Below are 21563 nucleotides of genomic sequence, written 5' to 3' on the forward strand. Positions count from 1 at the left end.
TGTGTTTCTAACGATCAAAGTCACAGAGTTGTAAATATGAAGTCAAAAAGAAAACAGCACTGGATTTACCAAATAAACCAATTCTACTACGTTCAAAGCAGATATGTGCACTGCTTAGCAGATACTTTCCTCTAAGCTGCCAGAGAGCAAAGATGTTACCCTTACTGACTGAATGGCTGGCAGGAGGCAACTACCATGGCAGGTTTCCTTTAGAAAATTAAACTTGAGAACGATGGTGTGTCCCATTGTAGGGCCACTGCACTCCTTACATACTAAAGAAACAGAATCGCGATATATAATAATAACTTTATTTCATATAGCGCTTTTCTCCCAATGGGACACAAAGCGCAACACAATTACAGTATAGTGTGCGGTAAGAAGCACAGAGGAATTTTCTGCGTTATAAATCTCTAACTGGAGTATTTTGCTTTTTATCTGGTGCTTTTGGCACAACCTGTGGGAGAATTGTGAATATACTATTAAGTGTTTCTGGTCTTTAGTGAAACAAGAGAAGAAAAAAATTCTTCTTTTTTTAAAACATTAATGTGAAAAAAGTATAATGCGCTTACTTGTAACACACAGAAACATAGACTCTGACGTCTGATCAGAATTCACCAGCCCACATACATTGCCCATTTTCCTATCCGTGCTAAAGTCTCAGACCCTATTTCGCATTCATTCATATTTAGGATCATTTCCATCCTAAGCATTTTTAATTCCTCACAGTACTTTCCTCACGTTTCCCCCGAGCCTGCCACACTTCAATACAATAAAACAAAATATATACCTTGATTTTTTACTTCCGCAAACTCTTTGTTGTATTCATCTAACGTTTCTCGGAGCTTCTGGTTCTCTGTTTCAATGTCGTGCATACGTTGAATCTTCAACTGAAGTTGCTGCCCTAGATCCAAGGCGGGAACTGGATCTAAGAAAAAAAGACAAACACAAGATCGGTTTAGCCTGGCAACTATTTACAACTAGGTGGCCAACTCCAGTCCTCAAGAGCCACCAACAGGTCTGGTTTTAAGGATATCCCGGCTTCAGGAAAGGTGGCACAATCATTGGCTCAGTCGTTAACTGAGCCACTGATTGAGCCACTGATTGAGCCACCTGTGCTGAAGCAGAGATATCCTTAAAACCTGACCTTCTGGTGGCTGTTGAGGACTGGAGTTGGCCGCTCCTGATGTACAATGTTTCAGAACCTAAGTATCTTATGAAGAGGGCAGAAATGTAGTAAATACTAAAAATGAGAACTCGTTTGCTGTCAGAGAGACGAGCAACTCCTTGCTTTGTTGCAGGTATTTCTATGATAACTGATGAATAACATTTAGTTGGAGTTGATTAAGGAATTGATACACATAACGGAGTAAAAACTGACGTTTGTTTTAAATCTGAATACAGTACTTGCATTATTGCAAATAACATAACAAGCCAAAAGCAGACCTTATATCAACGAGGAGAAAGGAAGAATGTCTACAATCCTTAATTCAGTTTAATCCCTCGTTCAGTATATTCACGTTTCCAACACATGGAGGCTACATTTTATAGTGGGTGCAGTCTGCCTTTACAGTACATAGAAGTATATTCCAAAATGCATATTTACATCTGGACTAGCTACCACACCGCTGATTTCCGATATCGACATTTACAGTCCAGCTAATCGAACAATACTTTGTGAAATACATGATAGAAGTGTGCTGGAGCACAATAGACTTAAAAATAATAATATTGAATACATGTCTGATAAGGGTGCCAAAGGCAGCAAAGATTTAGTCTCATGTGCAGGAATAGAAAAGAGAATAGTGCAAGAGCGCTAATGCAAAACAAATGTGCTTATAAAACTAACCGCCGATAGTGACGTGGTATATGTGAATACAAACAAAATAGCATATGTTAGATAACCACAGTGTGAATAGGAGGCCGCCAAAGAAAGTCCACTGATCGATCTAGATAAAAAAACAAGTGACTTTCAGGTGCCTCCAATGAACGTTAAATGTCCAGACCAACAACGAGCTGAGCAAATGTGTAAAATAGATCAAATCATATGTGATATTTCCTGCCCGGCGTTTGTGGAGGAATTCTAAACATCAAATTCAATGGATCAACAACAGTGTACATTAGCTAGTTTCATTTAACTTCGGAACATCACAGTCATCCACTTTTCGGACCACCCTCAGATTGTAAGAACATATTGTATATCTGTTAACACATTAGCCATGAACACATGCTTTTTCTCAGCAATCCAAGAGGAGCCCGGTAGCTGATGGCACTAGATCTGGCATGATTCACGTCTAGCACTGAAGAAAAGCATGCCGACCTGTGCTTCTGTAATGAAGAGATTAAACAAAGAGGTGTTGTAGTTAACCCTTTGGTCACACAAGGGCATAGCTATTAAGTTATGGGGGGGTCTGACACACCAGGGGCCTCATGACATTGTAGTGCAGTTTCGTCCAAAAATCCATCGCTTGAACAGAAGGGGGGGGGGGGGGGGGGTGGCTCGTCCCTATCCGTCCATCATCAGTGACAAAGTGGTCATGTGATTGGAGTGCCGGGGCAGGGGCGCCTTGGCACTCTTGCTCTGCAGCTTCACAGGGTTAATGCACATACGAATTGTATTGGTACAAACATACAAAAATAAATTGTGTATAAAAAGGATTAAGACGTACAGTCATATCTTCTAAACTCTAACTAAAAGTTCTGCAAAGTCTGCTGACTTCTGTGATTATTAGGTAATGACAACAGTGATTATATTTGGAACTGTAAAGATGCAATATAAATTCAATGTATACCGACTGTTTTAACACAGAGGAATAGAAGTACATTGAGGAAATGAATACATTAAAAAATGATGACCAAAAGTACAATATATAATCAAAACAAGGTCAACCGAAATTGATGATTCTCATACAAACGACATTAGTGGATATACATGCATATTTTTCATTGTTTTGGGTATTTACAACCAACATGTATGCCTGGCTGAAACAGAACAACTTATTTGCAAGACAAGTCATTTTGGCACAACAGGCTTAGGTTGTGAAAAGAAATAAATTCACACATCCTGTACCAAATTATTTTAGTTCTCTTTTAAATTTAAAAAAAAAAAATGCAGCTCTCAGTCCAATTATTTTCATTGCCATTTTTGCGACTTGTCACAGCCACTGAAAGTCCAGAGTATTTATGATTGAGTCAAATATTGTTATTTAGAATATTCAACCCAAGTTAATGATCAGGGGCATCTGTAGTAGCAAGGGGGGTTTAAAAAGTGCTTTCCAATCCTTTTTTCATTAAATCCTTACATGAGCACAGTACCATGATACACTGATGCCAAGTATTGCTGTAAATTTGTCTTTAAGCAGCAATCCATGCCGATCGTTTTGTTTTACATATACAGATGTAGTAGACTTCATTGCTCCCCGCTGATGACCAACACACAGTACCGTTTAATATTCACTTCTGCTTGCCACAAACTAATCTCAGTTACTCCGCCACTCACACAAAGAACACTACATGTTAATCCCGCCTTCCACTGTGTTAGATTGCAGATGAATGCCCCCCTTGTGTGTTCAGCTCATGCTACGACATCACATTCCTGCATACGTTACTTTTTGCCAGGGCACTCTAGGCTAATATAATCATACGATTACATAATTAAACCAGCTGTCTCATTATAGGAAATCAACTGGAATTCAGGTCCTAATTAGTCATACAGCAATTAGCATGCTGATGAGCAACTGATGAAAAGCTGCCTAGATTTCAAGTGTGTCAAGACCACCCAGTTATTTAGTGGGCAGAAAGAACGGAATAGTAACCCAGTAATGGAAGCTTGGGCAAGTTCATTCCTTTCTAAACACCGCTACGCTTTCTATTTACTGTATTACCTCGGACACACACACAGATAGTTGATCTTCTCAAATCACGTCCTTTAACTGTGTCAATCCAAGACAGAGCAACCTGATCTAATTTTACAATGCAAACAATGGTGCACAAAGAGGTCAGTGACATGTGCTCTGGATTCAGAGAGAAGCCAAACACCGCCTGTATCTATCTGAGAGAACCTTTCCTGGACAATTAACAGGCAGCCTATCAGGAAATCCAAAACAAGGACCTCGTCTTGTGGTCTCCAGAGAAGAAGCCTCAAAAAGAGAGAGGGGAACTGTGCTAGGCAAATAAGCAAAGAATTATTATCCCATACAAACGTTTTTTTCAGAGATCACAGTCAATCTTTGTAAGAAAAGTTATGCCCTCTCCTTGATAAAGGCAGTTCCCTGCCGAAACGTTGGACCTTTTGGTGACGCATTAAATATTCTCTGCATAAGACCGTGTGCCTGCTTCCATTCTCTACACTAGAGATGTGAACTCCCTTTTCACCTTGCCATTTTTTTTTTTTGAGGAAATGTTCAACCTCCTGTTTCCCAAGATACTTGCCTCTGTATAGGATGTGCCGGTATTCCCCTTAAAAGTACCGGTCACGCTGGCCAATAGGAACCCGCAACGGCCCAGCTTCCTATTGGCACACGTGGCGCGGAACATTTAAAACCACCATTATGTTAGGCACACAGTTTCTCTGACTGAGAAACCGGCACCGCTACAAAAGTAAGGATCTCTGGAAGCAGGGGGTCCCGGAACTGAAATTAACACCGTTCAGCGCCGGAGACCCCCTGCTTCAATCCTGTAGTTGAAAAAAAATATACATATATAGTTTGAAACACAATGCAGCCTGTTCTGCTGCTGTAATACACCTGAACGTGCATGAACTCCCATTCAAGTTAATGGACGTTGAGCAAGTCGCCATCTCCCTGTGCCTCGTGCAACAAAAATATATGTAAGCTCTATGGGGCAGAGACTTGTGATTGCAAAATTCTACGTACAGCGCTGTATACAGGGTCAGCTCTACAAAAATAACTAACATCCTTAAAAGTCTCAAGAAAGTAAGAATTTTGAGAAAATCTGACATGGCAGACACGTTTGGGGCAAATTTGTAATCGCTGAATTCTGCTATAACATGTCATGATTTTCTTTTTTTTTTTATCTTTGCCAAAGTTGCGCTTTCCATGGGATGGAAACAGCTGCCAAATGTAGGAGTGTTTCATTCATCTCTAGCAAAGCCCCAGCCATTTCTCTCCTTCCCAGCCTTGCAAGGCCCTCGGGCAGCAAAGTGATTACAGGCACGTTCTGTCTTAGGACAAAAATGACTGTACTGATGAAGATGGTAACATCTGAGCGCCTAATGTTTTTAAGAGAGAAAAAATAAATATTGGATGTTGGTTTTTAAACATAATAGGCAAAACGTGGGAGCAAGTTTGTCTTCCTTTAGCTACTCTCCCATGTGCTGTCCCTTTGGCTTGACCGCCTCTTCCCCTGCCCGGTCCTCTGATGAGAAAAAAACAGGCAAACGAAACCATTTGCATGCTGCCTACCACAGTCCTCAATGCAGAGAAAGGGTTTCTTTTTTTTATTCTCAAAATAACAAAAACATTTTTTTTTCATCTTTCTATGAGGATGATTGAATTTATTTAAGAAATCCAGTGACAGTGTTACAGGCCTCCCCCCCTCCCCTGTAATCAGAGTAAATAACATTTTAAAGCAGTGATATTACATTCCCCCTTTTCTCCCGGTTTTCTTATTTGTATATGTAAACCGTGTGACAATGTATAATTCTACATTCTTATCTAAATTGGCAAATGTTTGGTGCTCCTGTTATAAGTCTGTCAAAATCCTGATCGTGTGCCTTAGGCCGAGTTCAGGGTGGCTGCTACGAAGACGCGAGCGTCCGTGCGCGCCTCCACCGCGTGCTCCTGCAGCCCAGCGATCTGTGACTTGGCTGCAGGAGTCGGTCGCGGCGTTTGGGGGAGTGGCGGGGGGAACGTGTCACGGAGCTGGTTCGCTGAACCGGCTCATGTGACGCAACTGTAGCCCCAAATATCATTTTTGGTTATAGCTGCAAAATGTAGCAGCGTCAACGCTGCACTTTTCCGCCGGTGGAGTTTTCAGTTTGAACACTCCCACCGAACAATGTGAAATTGCAACGGATGTGCGCGTGCACGTCGTGTAGCAGCCACCCTGAACATGGCCTAACATAATGGCTGCCTTTCAGTTTCAATGAATCCTTCAGTCAGTAACTCCGCAGCTGCAATCTATCCTGATATTACCAAGGTAACATTATCTATTGTTACAGTTTGTAGCTCAAACTGCTGGGAAATTTGCCAACATATTATCCCAAACAGGAAAGTGTTGCAAACATCTTGCACTGCTTGGGAGGTAGGCTAAAGCCTGCAATAGAAATCAAAGAAAACTTTAAGCCCTATTTAAAGTGGCATTAAGAGTTTATTATCATTAATAATAATAATAATAAATGCAGTAAGTATTATCTAATAATACAGAGCTGATTAAAAACCATATAAGACTTCACATGTTTTGCTGTTAAATGCAGATTCTTACAAGCCTGATCTGTAGCAGCTACATCAGTATGTGAGACAAAGTGTGTAACAAAGAATCTGGATAAGAAAAAACACACAACTATTTTAATTATATTTCTGCCGGAAGAAACTGCCTTGCCTAAAAAGGCTCTGTTTTAACCTATTGAAATCCAGCCGACATAGCCCTTAAAAATATGTAAGTGATAAATTAGGGGGTGGGGGAAGGAGAATGAGAATCCCCATGAAAAAGGCAAACACTTTCCAAGCTTCCTATATAGGTATTATATCACAATCGACAGGGGAGACACCGAAATCAATTAATGATAACCTCTCTCTTACTCTCAACCTATAAAAGATGGTCTACACCAGTTACTAGCCTGCTTTATATTAACACGCATCATGCATGGAAAAGTGCCAGAGATCTTTAATGTAAAACATTATTGATCTGGGGGAGTGTAACAAAAAATATATGTATATTTATAATAGCAAAAAAGCAAAAAAAAAAAAAGCCAGTACGAAGCATCTGCTTTATACCTGCACGACAATGCTTCTCAACCGGGGTTCAGCAGCACCAGGGGAGCCATGGAGGGTGCAGCGGGATTTCCCTGTTCTCCCATAGCAGGGCAGTTGCTGGGGGGCTGGGCAGTTTCTCCATCCCGATTCTACTACTGGGTAATGCAACCAATCAGGAGGAAGTGTCAGGGGTTTGGGAGCTCGGCCAAGCAGAGGCGGAAGCAGCATGGGCAGGAGAGAGCTGTGAGCAAAGGGGAGGTGAGGATTGGTTTCTGTGTGTAGCTCTGTATCTGTTTTGCTGTGTCTCTCTGTGTTTGTCTGTCTATCCTGTTTTTTTTTCTGTGACTGTCTGTCCTCTGATGTGTGTGTATGTATAGCTGTTTGCACTTAGCAACTGTCTCAGCAACTGAGCAGTATGAATACAGTGTCTTGAGAGAAACAAGGTTAAGAATCACTACTGTAAGGAAAAGAAGAAAAAACAAAAACAGCAGCAAGGATATATACCCCACAGCTCAGATTTCTATCCAAGAAGAAAGCTTATAACACACACACAGTACAGGCACATATACTTTTAAACCACGGTGCAACGTCAAAGTCCACATTACTATTCTATAAATCGTTCTTGTTTCTGAATTCTTTGTGAAGGGCTCCATAAAATATGAAAATCATTAAGATCATTAACTCTCATGGCTCTTTCAGTTACATATTGCAGCCAAAGAAAAGAAAAGCTTGCAGCCAAGGCAAGCCCCCAAAGGCAGATACCATAACACAGTGTTAAATCTTTACCATGTCTAATGCGCATTTTTTTCTTTGATTTCAACGGAGGAGAACTTTCTGGTTTAGAAATGTCAAAAAAGTGTTATCCCCTTTCAATCAGCAGACCACATGGAGATAGGTTTGAGAGGATGCAGGATCCCTCCAAAATATTATCCAGAAGCCTAAGCTTACCTGGTATACATTAGGCTGGGTCCCCAGTGGCCACGGCTGCGCGCACGACGGCGTGCTCGCAGCACACAAGGCACAGCCCTCTATGGGGCAGGCCACAGTCGGCGTGTGTGCGTGCACAAGGCGCAATGCGCGATCGCCTTGGCCAAAAAACAAGATTTTTCATGGCGTGATCCCCTCCGGTTGGATCTTATGCTCTTCAGTGGAAGCACAACCGCAGATCACAGGCTGAAACGGGGGCACGCGCCGCCAGACGCTCCGGCGCGCGTGCAGCCGTGACCACTGGGGCCGTAGCCTTAAGCTTCACAATACATATGTATAAATAAATGTAAAGATATAGAACTGTTGTGTGCAATCTTAGATAATCATAAAACTGCCGTTATTGTTCTCATACAGCTACATATTTATCACAGGCACAAACCAAATTGTTGTTATTCATCATTCAGTTCCAAAACCGTGTTCCTCAAACTGTGGTCTCGGGACCACCAGTGGTCCCCAAAGGCTTTAGTGTTGATCTCCACCTTTCAAAACACACTTCAGGAAGCAGAGCAGTGTCAAGTATAATTAAGGTGGTCTTCAATCTAAACAATTGTTAGAATGGAAGTGCTCCACGATATATGGAAAACGTTGAGAACCCTTTTTCTAACACATCAAGCGTATGGCACCATGATAACATCACGCAACCAACAAAACACTGACAATTCTAATACAGTACTGCAGAGGTTCTGAGGGACAAAGGTTGTCCATTGATAATATATAGCACCAGTCATCAAATATAGTCTTGAATTAATTTAACCCTCACTCCCAGTATGGAGTTTCTGTCAGAGCTGAAGGTGAGGTCGCCTCTTGTCTGATCAGTCCAAATGTAAGTATTGTCCAGACAGCTGTATTGGTTCGATAAATTGTAATTGTTACACCATTCACTACTGAATCCAACAACAGCTTGATAATGACTTTCAATCATCTGTACTTGACAACCTAATACCTCCACTTTTAACTGGATAGCACGTCTCTTGTATTGTTCATGGTGCACATCGCTTGTGTAGTCCTGTGTATTCTTTGTGTCATGACATTTAACACTAACATATATTGAATATATTGACACACAATGAAATTTTGCAACATATAGAAAATACATTTCAGGTAGATCACAGTAGAAAAGAATGGTGGAGCACTGCCTAGAAAAATAAAGGGCTGGTGGCTAATAGCAAAATTAAAAATGCTTTAATCTAAGGCATAAGTAGACAGAGCTACAAAAAACAGGTTCTCTAACGCGTTTCGCGCTGTCGTAGCGCTTTATCAAAGATCACTCTTTGATAAAGCGCTACGACAGCGCGAAACGCGTTAGAGAACCTGTTTTTTGTAGCTCTGTCTACTTATGCCTTAGATTAAAGCATTTTTAATTTTGCTATTAGCCTCCAGCCCTTTATTTTTCTAGGCAGTGCTCCACCATTCTTTTCTACTGTGATTTACCATTACCGGAAGGAGGCACGCTGCATTTTCCAGGACATTTACTAACTGTGAGTGAACTATTATCTCCAATATTATGCAGTCTGTATATATTACTAGGCGATTTATCTGCTCAAGTCTAGGGATTTAGGTGTCCTGCTCCCATTAGTGGGTTTGTGGTGGGCTCTCTTTGTTGAGTGCTCATTGCACACACTCACTGTGGGGCTCTTCACCCCTTATTTGTTATCCCACACTATGGCTACAATGTGAGCATCTAAGCCTATATACTGCACATTTATTTCACTGAAGATATACTATTTCCTGGACTTTATGCTATATTGCAATCATTATCCGGATATTGGAAGCACCTGTCGGGGATTTACTTCCCATCTCTATTACATTTCAAGTAGTGCTGGTCTAAAGACAGGACCTTTCTTATTGGAATCAGAAATGTCAAAATAGCACTTGCAAATAATGGTTTGGTAAAGACAACCTCCCTATCAGCTCTTGGATGAGAAAACACAATGTTTTTAATTAATTACAATGTTGGCCATAAGTATTGTTGAGTGGTTAATGTTCTGTTTACAGTTTGAATGAAACACAATCCAAATTAAGATGGTCATACTGTACAGCTAGAACTGAAACTGCCACACCTGGTAAGTAATTATAATTAAAAGGAAGCCTACGTTTTGGGAAAGAGAGGTTCCTACCTGTAATTGTACTTCTCAGAAGATTTACAGATACACACATTGTGGTTGCTGGCTACAATCAAGCTTCCCTTGGGGGGAAGGTATAACCTTATGATGTATTGTTTTAAATTAGTGCTACCATCATGTTCCCAAAGCTAAATTACAGTTGCTAAATGTGAGACGTTTGTTCCTTTTGCGCGTTAATCATAGTATTCAAGGACTGAAGAAGCAACTCAATTAGTTCCCCCACCCCCCACCCCGCCCCCACCTGCAGCTCACCGCAGACCGGGGTCACGGCTGCACGCGCCACCAGCCTGGCAGGAGCGCGTGCCACGCCGACACTGGGGCCTCAGCCTTAGATTTTAACATTTTATTTACATTCTCTCCTAGTTTGTTTTATTTAATAATAATGAAAAGTTATATTTTATTTCATCTGGTGGAGATTCTTGAGTGCATCATATGGGGAACCGCTCCTTGGAACCATTAATCGCGTCAATAGTTCCCAGATAGCACCCCTCCAGTGCGTGTTTTTTTCATATGACGCTGGGCAGGCACCTCTCTACTAGTGTATCAGGCCAAATCATAGAAATAAATAATATGACAGCAGATATGGGGCACTTGGGGATTATTATGGAACAGTGCTCACAGAAACTACCAATGGGGGTTCCCGGGTAAATTGAGCAATATTTCACTTCAATAAATAACCCCCTATGTTTGTTTTTTCTAAAACCTAACATCTAACCAAAGATGGACGCTCTTCCCTTGTCTCTATAAGAACCCTATGCTAGATCCACAGATTTTTTTAAAATTCCGTTGGGCATGTGTTTCCACACCTCCCCTGAGTGGTCATTACCTTAATCAACCACAGCTTGACTTTACCTATTCAACAGCATTTCTGTACACAGACTGCAGGTGACTAATGATAATTGAATAACTTTGCATATGAAAATCCGGGACTCTTGCCTGCTGCAACACACTCCCTGGTTACAAGTGCAGTGGACAATCTCAAATAGAATGTTAGTACCAGTTCTCTTGCTACTTCTTATATTCAATAAAATCTCTGTGTGGGAGACTTTAGTCATACTCAAATGAATGGAGTTGAGCACTTATTCAATACTGGGAAGACGTAGTCACAGCACATTAAATACATCTAAACCTTTTAAACCTACAGTACCATTAGTACTTTTCATCCTTATTACATGAATCATAGAAAACAAATAACATATTTAAAATTCACACGTCAATATGCTCAACAAAACAACTGTTTCAGCAATCAAAAATCTTAAATGAACATGAATTATAAAGCGCCAATAGCGCCTTTAATGTTAGAATTTCTCATGGAAGTAATAAATTTTTTTAGCAAATTCAGATGGATGATAATGTACCAACTGACTGCATGTCTGGTATATTCATGGGACAAGTTAGCGTCCTTCTCAAAAGTTGTGTTTTGACCTGGATTCAAGAGATGTTTACAAACATCTTAAGAACTTGAACCATGGTTCAGTTAAAGCTACCAGAACCTGGGGTCTCTGAGACTAGTACAGCTTCTACAAATATGGGCTAATTTAACTGTATTGTCATGAGATATGTATGTTTCAATGCAAGACTGAGAAAAAGGCAATTAACTTCTGGAATAGACCTCCTTATTCCTTTAAATCCATGGATACTCTCAGCAAATTGCACTATAGCACAGCAAACATGTTTGTAAATGTTGATTTTAACATTTTCTTCCAATTCTTTGCTTTAGATCATATGGAATGCTTGAAAACAAGTATTCCATAGGAACCTGCACCTATGTATATGTCCTGGTAAAATAGTTGAGAAATAAATGGCTGGTAAGAGTGGCATTTACCTTACTCAGTCATTAGCAATCACAGTAAAATAATTAATAATAATGTCCATTGAAGAAGAAGAAAAAACACTTAAGAGCTGGGTTACTATTGAACAATAACACCCCAATAAGACAATGGTTACTTAGGGTAACAGAACAATAATATAGAGGCTGTGGGAGGGGATGAAGTAGAGAGGGAATCATAGTGCCTGGCATTGGTTTGAAAAAGAGCATCTTATTCATGGGCACTTGGGTCTTATTCATTGGCACTTGGGTTGGTGGTCTTTAGAGGACGTGATGCGTTTTCCTCCCTTCCTTTTTGCCATTCGCTGGCATGCTGTTGCTCTTCATTGGAAGTTGCACAAGAAACAATACCACATGAACTGTTCTAAACATGCTCTTAGGGGGAGGGGCGGAAGCAATGCGGCTATGCAAACTAGGTCACAAAGCCAAATGCCAGTTGACTTGAACTTTGCTGAGGAATTTCACTAAATGAGAAAACCCTGGAATGTTCAAACTAGGTCAATTAAAGAAGAACCCATTCAAACATCCTATCCTTTAAAGCCAAAACTCGCAGGTGCGGGCTATGAACAATTAAAGCAACAATCCCCGCCGGAAGTCTATAGGAGTTTAACTCGTATGTTGTTAGTATTTTGCCCCTTAAGCATATCCTGCCCTTTTTTTTTAGTGTTCAAAATTAAGAAAATCATGACTTCCAGCATCTGAGGTTAACATTTAGACTGCACCGAGCTCCTTTTTAACCTCCTGGACACTTAATAAAAACAGCATTGGGAAAGGCAGGAAGAAATAACTTAAAGTAAAAAAAATATATATAAAATGAATGCAAAAAATGGCCATTGGCTCAGACTGCTGCTTTAATCGTAAGAAAACAATATGCTTACCTGGAACATCAATCAATCTCTTATAAACATTCAAGAAGGCAGCCTCTGCTTCTTTGCTTCTTTTACTCAACGCATCAATCTAAACAAGTAACGAGAAAAAAAAGGCTTTCAGAAAATCGTATTTATAGTTCACTTCCTTCAGCGACTTAGAATACAAAGCATAATGTTATATCCCAAAGATTTTCCATGTCTTTATTATTAGGGTTAAACTTGGCACACTTAAAAATGAGCAATCCACGTCAGCGATATTTTGGGGGAAGTTTTTATTTCTTTTCATAAACGCATTGAAACATGGGGGTCTCCAGGAGTGAACCCCGTTAACTTCAGCTCCGGGGACCCCCAGCTTCCGGACATACTTCCCTCAGAAGTAGATGCACATAGCCGCTCCGGCTGAGCAAGCAGGGCTTTAAAGTGTAAAGCTCCCGCATCACATAGGCCAATAAGACGCGCCACCGATGACATCACAGCTTCCTATTGGTCTGCAGGGCGCAAAATCTTTTTTAAACAGTGGACATATTGTGATCCATGGTAGCCAACAAGAGCAGCTGCCGGCACCTACTTTGGAGTTGTCTCCGGAAGCAGGAGGTCCTGGAACTAAAATTAACAGGGTTCAGCTCCGGATACCCCCTACTTAAATGCTATATAATAAAATAAAACAATTTGCCAATCAGTCGACATGGATTGCTGCTTTAAAGAAGAAAGCCCCACATTTTTTCAGACTCGGAACACGGGGAACCCTTGTTTTCCAAAATATTAAACCTTCTTATGTGCTGGTATAATGAAAGTAACATCAAAGATGGCTGCTGGGGTCAGCCAATAGGAAACAGCATGCTCTGAAAGTATTGCAGCTACTTATTTGACCGTAAAAGTAAGGCTTTGATGGCAGCCATTATGATTTCCCAAAAGGGACCAGAAACACTGGCACAAAAAAAAGGTAAATATTGCAGGGACAGTAGGATCCCCAAAGATAAAGATAGGCTCTGCTCAAGGGGGGTCAGGGGAGTGGAGGTTTTGAGTAGGTGGGACTGCTCGTAAAATGCATGCAAGACCACTATTTAATTGTACATTCTTACTATAAATATATAAATGATAAAAAAATGGACCATGAATAGTTTGTCAAAATGCGTGTACATGAGCTTATGAAATATCTCGCAAGTAAGACAATTTATACTAATATGTAAGACCTTGGTACACCAGTACCCCCCCAATGAATGGAATGAAAATAAATTGCCATGAAAGTGGTTTTTGAGGAGACACATTACATTTTTTTGCTCTCTAAACCTTCAGAATCAAAATATGAGCAAAGGCCTCAACTATGTCCATTGACATCATAATGGCTTCAATGTAATAGGACTTGGAAGTAAGAAGGGAATCAGTGGATGCTGCCACTAATTAATATCAGAAAATCGAGCAAACCCGGGTCAAATGTAACAAAAGAAATGTGTACGGGATGGAAAAATTATATTCCCAAACGGGGAACAGCAAACATTAAACAAGTATATTTCCCATGTATCACAGCATGCATTTACATTCTTAACTTACAACAAATACATTCCTCTGTGAAATGCTGAAGGAGATGGCAAGATAAAAGAAAAGCTTCTTGCCTGCTGAAGTGATATATTCCAGTATATGATTATATGAGATAGCAAGTTCATTGACAAGTATAAATTGCATTCCACTATCTTCTCTTCACCTAACTGTGGTTAGCACTGCATTTTTCATGTATTTCTCTTCCTGTGCTGAATATTTTAGTATCATTTCATGAAATATGCTCCTTCTTCTGGCAATACATAAATAATGAGGGAAATAATGGAAAATTATTATTTTTCTTTTGTCCCATTTTTTTTTTTTTAGGTTTCTAGTATATATACCCTTGACCGTAAAAGAGTTTTAAGTGTATACCAATTATTTACAGTATTTCTTCTTCCAAACACAATAAACTGGGCCGCTGTGGAACAGGCCATGAATTCCAGGTACAGTACATTCAAACCTTGATGGTCCTATCTCACACTGCCTTTGTCTTGAAGCTCCATCCTCAAGTGAACATCTGCTGAGGCCATGTGTCCTACAATTTGGGGCTGTAGTATCCCTGCCTTCATTCATGATTTATTTTCGCAGAACAGTTGGAAAACGGGAATAACTCCACCAGCCCTGTTTAAAATTCTCAGTCCTATATCCATGAACAATTATAACCTCTAATGAACCTCTGAAGAGCGAAACGCGTTAGGTGATTCATGTTTCCTAAGTGACTCTCCGGTTTGAAAACCCGGTGCCTACAGAAGTAAGAGATTCAGACCATATTCTGGCGTTCACGACACAACCGGAAGTGATGTCACACCAGAACTGGGAGCCCTGTACCTGCAGAACGTAGAGTATGAACAGAGTTGCTCTTTTCCCGTGAGACCCCGTGTGGTCCATCTGAGCTTGGCCTTTGATTGTAAGTGCAATTTGAGTCTTCTTTATTTTTGTAATATAACAGTCTCACACTATGCCTCTTTTTGTATTTTTATGTTACTATTGTGATTGAGACATCTGCCATGGTTGCCATCCTGAAATCATGATATTCTGATCCTAGGAGTTATATACCCTTTCCTGATGTCACGGGAGACCAGGTACTTTTTACACCATTTATATATTACCGGGATCATTCATTAGGTAAAAGAAGATCGTAAAAACAAATTGTGTTTATTTTGGTAAACTCACGTACAAGAGATACATAAGAAACTATTAAAAATACACTTACTGGGGTCTGGGGGAAAAACCTAGGCTTTCCTAGGTGCAGAGCGCCCGTTTGGATGAGTTTACCCTGACTGGGATATACACCCGGTTCTCCTGGTCCTCTTTTCGGCTTCAGTTCCCAGCCGCGACCGCTACGTTCAATTCTGCGAACATGGTCCTCGCGTCTGACTGTGCAAGGCAAACTTTTCAGGCTTCAAAACGAAGCAGGTTGCTCTGTTATTTCGAACAGAGCAACTTTGAAAAGCCTGTCCTAGCTTCATCGACTAAAGTCATTGGTTGCGCACACTCGCTCTCTTGGTCAGCACCTTACATACACTCTGCTGAACTATCCATAGAACGGAGGGGGAAGGAGCAGCCAATCGGAGCGTGGGAATCCCTCCCTGTCAGCCAATAGAAAGAGGGGCTCATCCCCAGCTGACGTCAGAGGAGTAGGGGTGTCAAGCAGGCTCGAAAAGCCGGGTGAGCGGGAAATATGAATTTACCCAAGGGGAAAAAACTCTATGGCGGCATCCTCCCCGACTAACTCATTGCCACCCCGCGAGTCCGGTGCCCCCACGGGGTGCCCCTTTGTAGTCCGGACCTGGCAATTTGCCCTTCCTCGCCCACCAAACGTTTTCGCACCTCTGGACATACTCTCCCCTTTAAACTATAGACTCTATGCAGATGCAGGCACCTTAAGCAGATACCCTAGCGGACTGTATAGAGCCTTATAATAAATGTATCAAATATTGGAAAACATATTTTAATACACGGAGGACCTTGGGGAGACTCATGACTGTAAGGGACTTAGGAGTGAGATATCGGGGCTCGAAAACAAGGAGTCTGGGGGACGCTGGACAGCCTCAGTGTAATTCTACTAGCAATACCAGCAAATCATGCCTGCTCCCTGGGTAGAATGAAGGTACAACCGGTAGCTCCGGCCCCCGAACTCCTGCAACCAAAATAATTGTATTCTTACCACAATATCCCACCTAAAACTTACACACTGCAAGTTTCATGAGTCTGGGACAAAGGGAACATGAAAAGTGAAAAAAGCAGGGACACTAACTTATCATGGCCCCTGGCTTATAGTGCTAGGTAGCTGCCACGGACCCAAGGGCAACCAGAGGACTTAACCTTTATTATGAAGCCTGGTTACCATTGCTCGTCACACCTGAATCCTACTTACACTATGTGAGCAGACTGTCACTTTTTTTTCAGCACACTATTTGTCGTGTTGCACTATATATTTGTGTCTTTATTCATATATCTGGGACCTGTTTTCGCTCTGACACTTGCCATATTCCTGGGGTCGGCAAGATGCGGCTCCTGAGCCACATGCGGCTCTTTCCGCTCCTACTTGCGGCTCTCTGCAGGTTGCCAACCCCCAGCTTCTGCCGCTCTCCCTCACTATCCTGCCGGCATACCTAATCTGGCATGATCCGCAGAGGTGGCCTGCTGCAAGTGTCCATGGAGGTGCCTGTTCAGGCATCTTGCTGTAGACTGGTAGAAGGGAAGTTCCCCTGACAGGCACCTCCGTGGGCACCTTTCAGCAGATAGCTCGGCAGGCCCTCTCCACAAGCCTCTAAAGCCGAGTTCAGGGTGCCAGAGACAGGAGGTGGAGGGCATGCGTTCGCGTGTGCGCGCGTCAGTCTGCTGGGTGATGTGTGCACATCATCCCCAGCAGACTTTTTCAAGAGTTGAGGAGGCGGGGAGGAGGCGGGGCGACAGACAGCAGCTTAGGGATCGGTGTTGCTGTGTTGAAATCATTTTCAAGAATGATTTCATTGGCTGCCAAAGTACCAGTGACGCTGCTGCAGCTTCAAAAAACAACTTGGGTTGTTTATTGAAACTGTAGCAAGCATCAACTCCGTACTTCGGCGACAGGGCAGCTGCTACCCTGACAACTGCTATTCAGTTTAAACAGTTTGTATCGAACGTCTGCGCGCACGTAAGCACGCCCCCCCCCTCTCCGAAGCCGGCACCCTGAACGAGGCCTAAAAGGCCCCCTCAATGCTCCAGGGCAGCTGGTAGGCAGCAGGCACACAGATCCTCTTCTCTCTTCCAACATCTATGTTCCCTCTCAGCCCTCACCCTCTCTCTCCCTTCCCTCCTCCCTCCCCTACCTCTCTTCCCCCATCCCTCTTCTCCCTTCCCCCCTCTCTCCTTCCCCCCCCTCTTGTGCTCTCCTTCCCCCCCCCCCTCTCCTTCCCCCCTCTCTCTCGCTCTCCTTCCCCCCTCTCTCTCCCCCATTTCTCTTCCCCCCCATCTCTCTCACCCCCCTCCACCCCCCCCTCTTTTTGGGGAGGGTAGTGTATGTGTGTATTGTAAATTACACTGTTTTGCACAGAAAAACAATGACAAAAAATAAATATGAATGTGTTACGGCGCTTGGAATTATTTTGGAGAAATCATTTTTATATAAAATGGCTCTTCTTCCTTGAACGGTTGCAGACCCCCTGCCATATACCCATGCACCTTCACATCATTAAGCAGTGCTGGGCTGCAGCATGTGGCAAGCAGCTGCACAGCAAACTTCCAAAGCCTACAGCATTCATTGCCACCAAGTGCCATTGAAAGAATGATGGACTAGTTTTGCCGTTATTTATTTATTATTTATTAGAATATGTAAGGTTTTTATTGAAGACAGCCAAGTCCTCAGGTCAGCAATACTTATTTACAAAGATTCCATGAGCTTATTAAAGATTTGGTTAGCATGGATGTCATTTGCGATGGTTCCCTGCATTTCTGCTTCATCCACACAGCAGCGGTAAGAGATGTGACTCGCGCTATTCCCGTTGGACTGTAAATAAGAAAAACACTACTCTAGCTGTAAAGCAAAGTGCTGAAAAGCATAAACAGAACATGGTGTCAAATGCTTGATTCATTTGTGTGCTTTTCCCCGTTTCTAAACACACAAAACTTCAGAAAGAAGAAAGAAAAAAGAAAGAGGTGGTTTGACTTCTAAGCAGAGGCCTCAGTGTGACCTGATTTTGTGAAAAGGTTTACATTTTGTAATCTAGGAAAAAAAGCATGAAAAGTAGTCTGAAGGGCATACACTTAATGAGATGTAACTGCTGCTAGAATCGTGTTTCAATCTGAAGCTTTCTACCAACACATAATCCTCAAAAGTGAAATATTACCATTCTAGCCCTAGATATACCCATGGCAAGGTAGGCTTACACATTTGTCTTTACAAAGAGTCTTGTATAAACAAATGTCTAAGAGCAGTGTGGAGTTACAGACAGCCGCCCCCGCCTTACTCCTCCCTACTCATATTTATGCTCTCAGTAAATCGAGATGTTTATGCCAGATAACTATATTTTCTATATACTGTGCAGACAATATATACAGTGCCATACATAACATTTTGTGGGTACAATACGTCCCTGCCTGAGGCAAAGAGTGATAAAAACTTTTCTTTTATTCGCAAGAACCCGACACTGGAATCTAAACCAGGTACACGCAACACAGTGTTATTACTGCCTTGGCTTCTGCAATGAAATAACACATGGCATAACCTTCTACCAACTAGCAATTAGAACCTTCTACTGACTTACCTACAGTACCTCCAACACCAAACATCTATAAAAAACACAGAAGTCAGCATCCTACCAAAGGTCACACACTGCTTTTCCTATCCTAGAGTCACCGACAGGGCTAGGTACCAGCAATATGACCCTACATGACTCATTTTTGGTTCTTATATATAATCATTTACTATTCCCCAAATCTGCACCCTGGGCTCTGTTCAAGCTTATGCCCATCCTGTCATTTGTCTCTACTGATTCATCATATAAAACAAACAATGTCCTTATCTATTTCCAAAAATCATTCTATAGAGTAGAACCCTAGATATAGGCTTGTAAATTTGCAAGCTCTTGACAACTTAAAAAAGATGCAATTTCCAATCAAAGATATGAGAGTAAACGTAGCTGTGTAACATGCTGGTCAAACATCTCAACTTCTGAGGGAGACTCCCTCATAATTTGCTGAAGACTCATCTTTTCTTATGCAGAGCAAAAAATGGTGGGAAGCAGTGTCGGTCCTATATTCCATGTAGTAACAAAGGAGGGAGAAGGAGTAGGTGGTATGATGCCTTTTATTTGACCAACAAGTAGTGGATATGTTACAATCTTTCAAACCTAATCGGGGTTCTTCATTAGGCAAGCCGACAAAGGACCCCAAGAGGTTTGAAAGCTTGTAACATATCAACAACTTGTTGGTCCAATAAAAAGGAATCATACCGCCTACTCCCTCTCCCTCCATTGTTCTTATACCTATGAAGACCGAGTTTTCTTAGCCCAACTCAAATCAATGCAATATGAAGAGATATCACACATTTTACTGTGAAATCACAAGATAAAAACAATGCACGTTGCCCCACATCGGTGTAGCAGAATAATGCCACTTTGTCACTTTTGGAAAGCGGGAATGCCACTCCGCAAAATAACACTTACCTCACCCATTATGTGCCAGTTATAAAACCTTGTGTAACTTCAGATATATTAAATACATATTCAAACCTAGGGCCGAATGTGATACTCTATATGGCATTACGACATATACACAGGGAATATGTCATCTATACTACTTTTGGACTGGTGTAATGGCTCCAATATAACTTTACGTACAAGGAAAGAAAAAGGAGCTAAAGAAAACATTTTAAAACAAATAATTCATGCTGTATTAAGAACGAGGTCTTAAAAAAAAAATACTAACAATATTTCTGTATCTAATATTTTATCATACTTACTGACATTTCCATTATAAATCCCATTTATCCTAATATATTTCACTACGCTCTGCATTTGGAAGCTCACTACTGGCTTCCACATGTTCGTGTGTAATGGCTGTTTTTAATGGTCTGGAAGCATCACCCAAGTGTATTTTTCACCACAATGTAACATCTATTGAGCTGCAAAGTAGCAGATGATCTTTAAGAGGTTAACTCAGAGTAGCTGGCACCTTTCCAGCCTTTGTAGAAGAATCACTACTAATGTGAGAGCACAAAGCAGAGTCCAGGCCAGCCGTGATTAATAGACTGCTGAATACGCTCCTTTCCACAGACACACACACACACACACACACTTTTCATTCCCCTGCTTCCATAGATCATGGACTTATCCTCGAAATATCTGACTGAAATTGAATTTGGCTTCTCCCTCAACCGTTCATTTCCTATGTTATGCAAGGTTATATCCTTTTCTGCATGAGCAGAACCAAACCAGCTGCAGCTCAGGAGAAGAAAATATGTTTTCAATTATGGACTTGGCCTGAAAACAGAATGGTAGATCTGAGAGCCCTTAATAGAGCCATCATTGAGTGAACCTGCTAGAAGAAATCCTATTAATTAGGTGTTTAGCCTTACACAGGGAACCTTTGATACTGTAAGCACGTTCTACCTGGCATGCTATACCTTTGTAATACAGCAGGCAGTTAATATGGCGAACTTCCTCAATTGGATATGCAAAGGCCTGACATTTGAAACCGAGATGACTTCAGTGAAATATTGAGTTCCACACGTATACTAGCAATGAAGAATATGAATTGCAACGCATCGTGCCACCCAAGCACACTGCAGCTCTATGGAATAATTATTTTTCCTTTTGGGGAAAAAAAAAAGTATTCATAAAAAGAAATGGTGTATTTACAACATTTATCTTGCAATCGGCGGGGACTTTCCGCTCTAGTCCACATTTGGATACGCCGTCTGCATCAAGTGAATAAGCTCAGAGTACTCAAATACAAACTGCATGATTGGGTCTATCACTGGATTTTATTTATGTTTATTTTTCTTCACTAGCCAAGTACTATTATTAAAAGAACTAGCGGTCTTCAACCCACAAGTGTGTGTTTTAATGTTCCAGATTTGGCTACTTACACAATCTTTGTGCTTTTTGTCTGTACCTCAGCGCACTCACTCATAATTGTGAGATTGTAATATCACAGTTGTTTTCTTTGCTATGGAAGTTGACATACAGAGCCCTAACATGTGTTGCCTGGATAACACAACAGAAATGGCTGTATAAATCCCTCAAATTTAACAGTGTGGTACTTTAAAAAGTAATATTAAAGTTAAAGCATCTTTCTATTT

General features: G+C 41.4%; 1 protein-coding gene across 4 annotated transcripts in view; it reads right to left on the minus strand.

The window, feature by feature from the left end:
* Nucleotides 1–21563, minus strand: part of CUX1 (cut like homeobox 1) — a 315247-nt gene that overhangs the window by 166849 nt on the left and 126835 nt on the right. For all 4 annotated transcript variants that reach the window (XM_075594335.1, XM_075594332.1, XM_075594333.1 and 1 more), the window contains exons 4-5: nucleotides 12749–12827; nucleotides 788–925 (exon numbers count right to left, since the gene is read on the minus strand). In XM_075594335.1, the coding sequence (XP_075450450.1) occupies nucleotides 788–925; nucleotides 12749–12827 (217 nt within the window). The remainder of the gene's footprint in view (nucleotides 1–787; nucleotides 926–12748; nucleotides 12828–21563) is intronic.

This window comes from Ascaphus truei, chromosome 3 (genome assembly GCF_040206685.1).
Source record: "Ascaphus truei isolate aAscTru1 chromosome 3, aAscTru1.hap1, whole genome shotgun sequence".
NCBI classification, from domain to species: domain Eukaryota; kingdom Metazoa; phylum Chordata; class Amphibia; order Anura; family Ascaphidae; genus Ascaphus; species Ascaphus truei.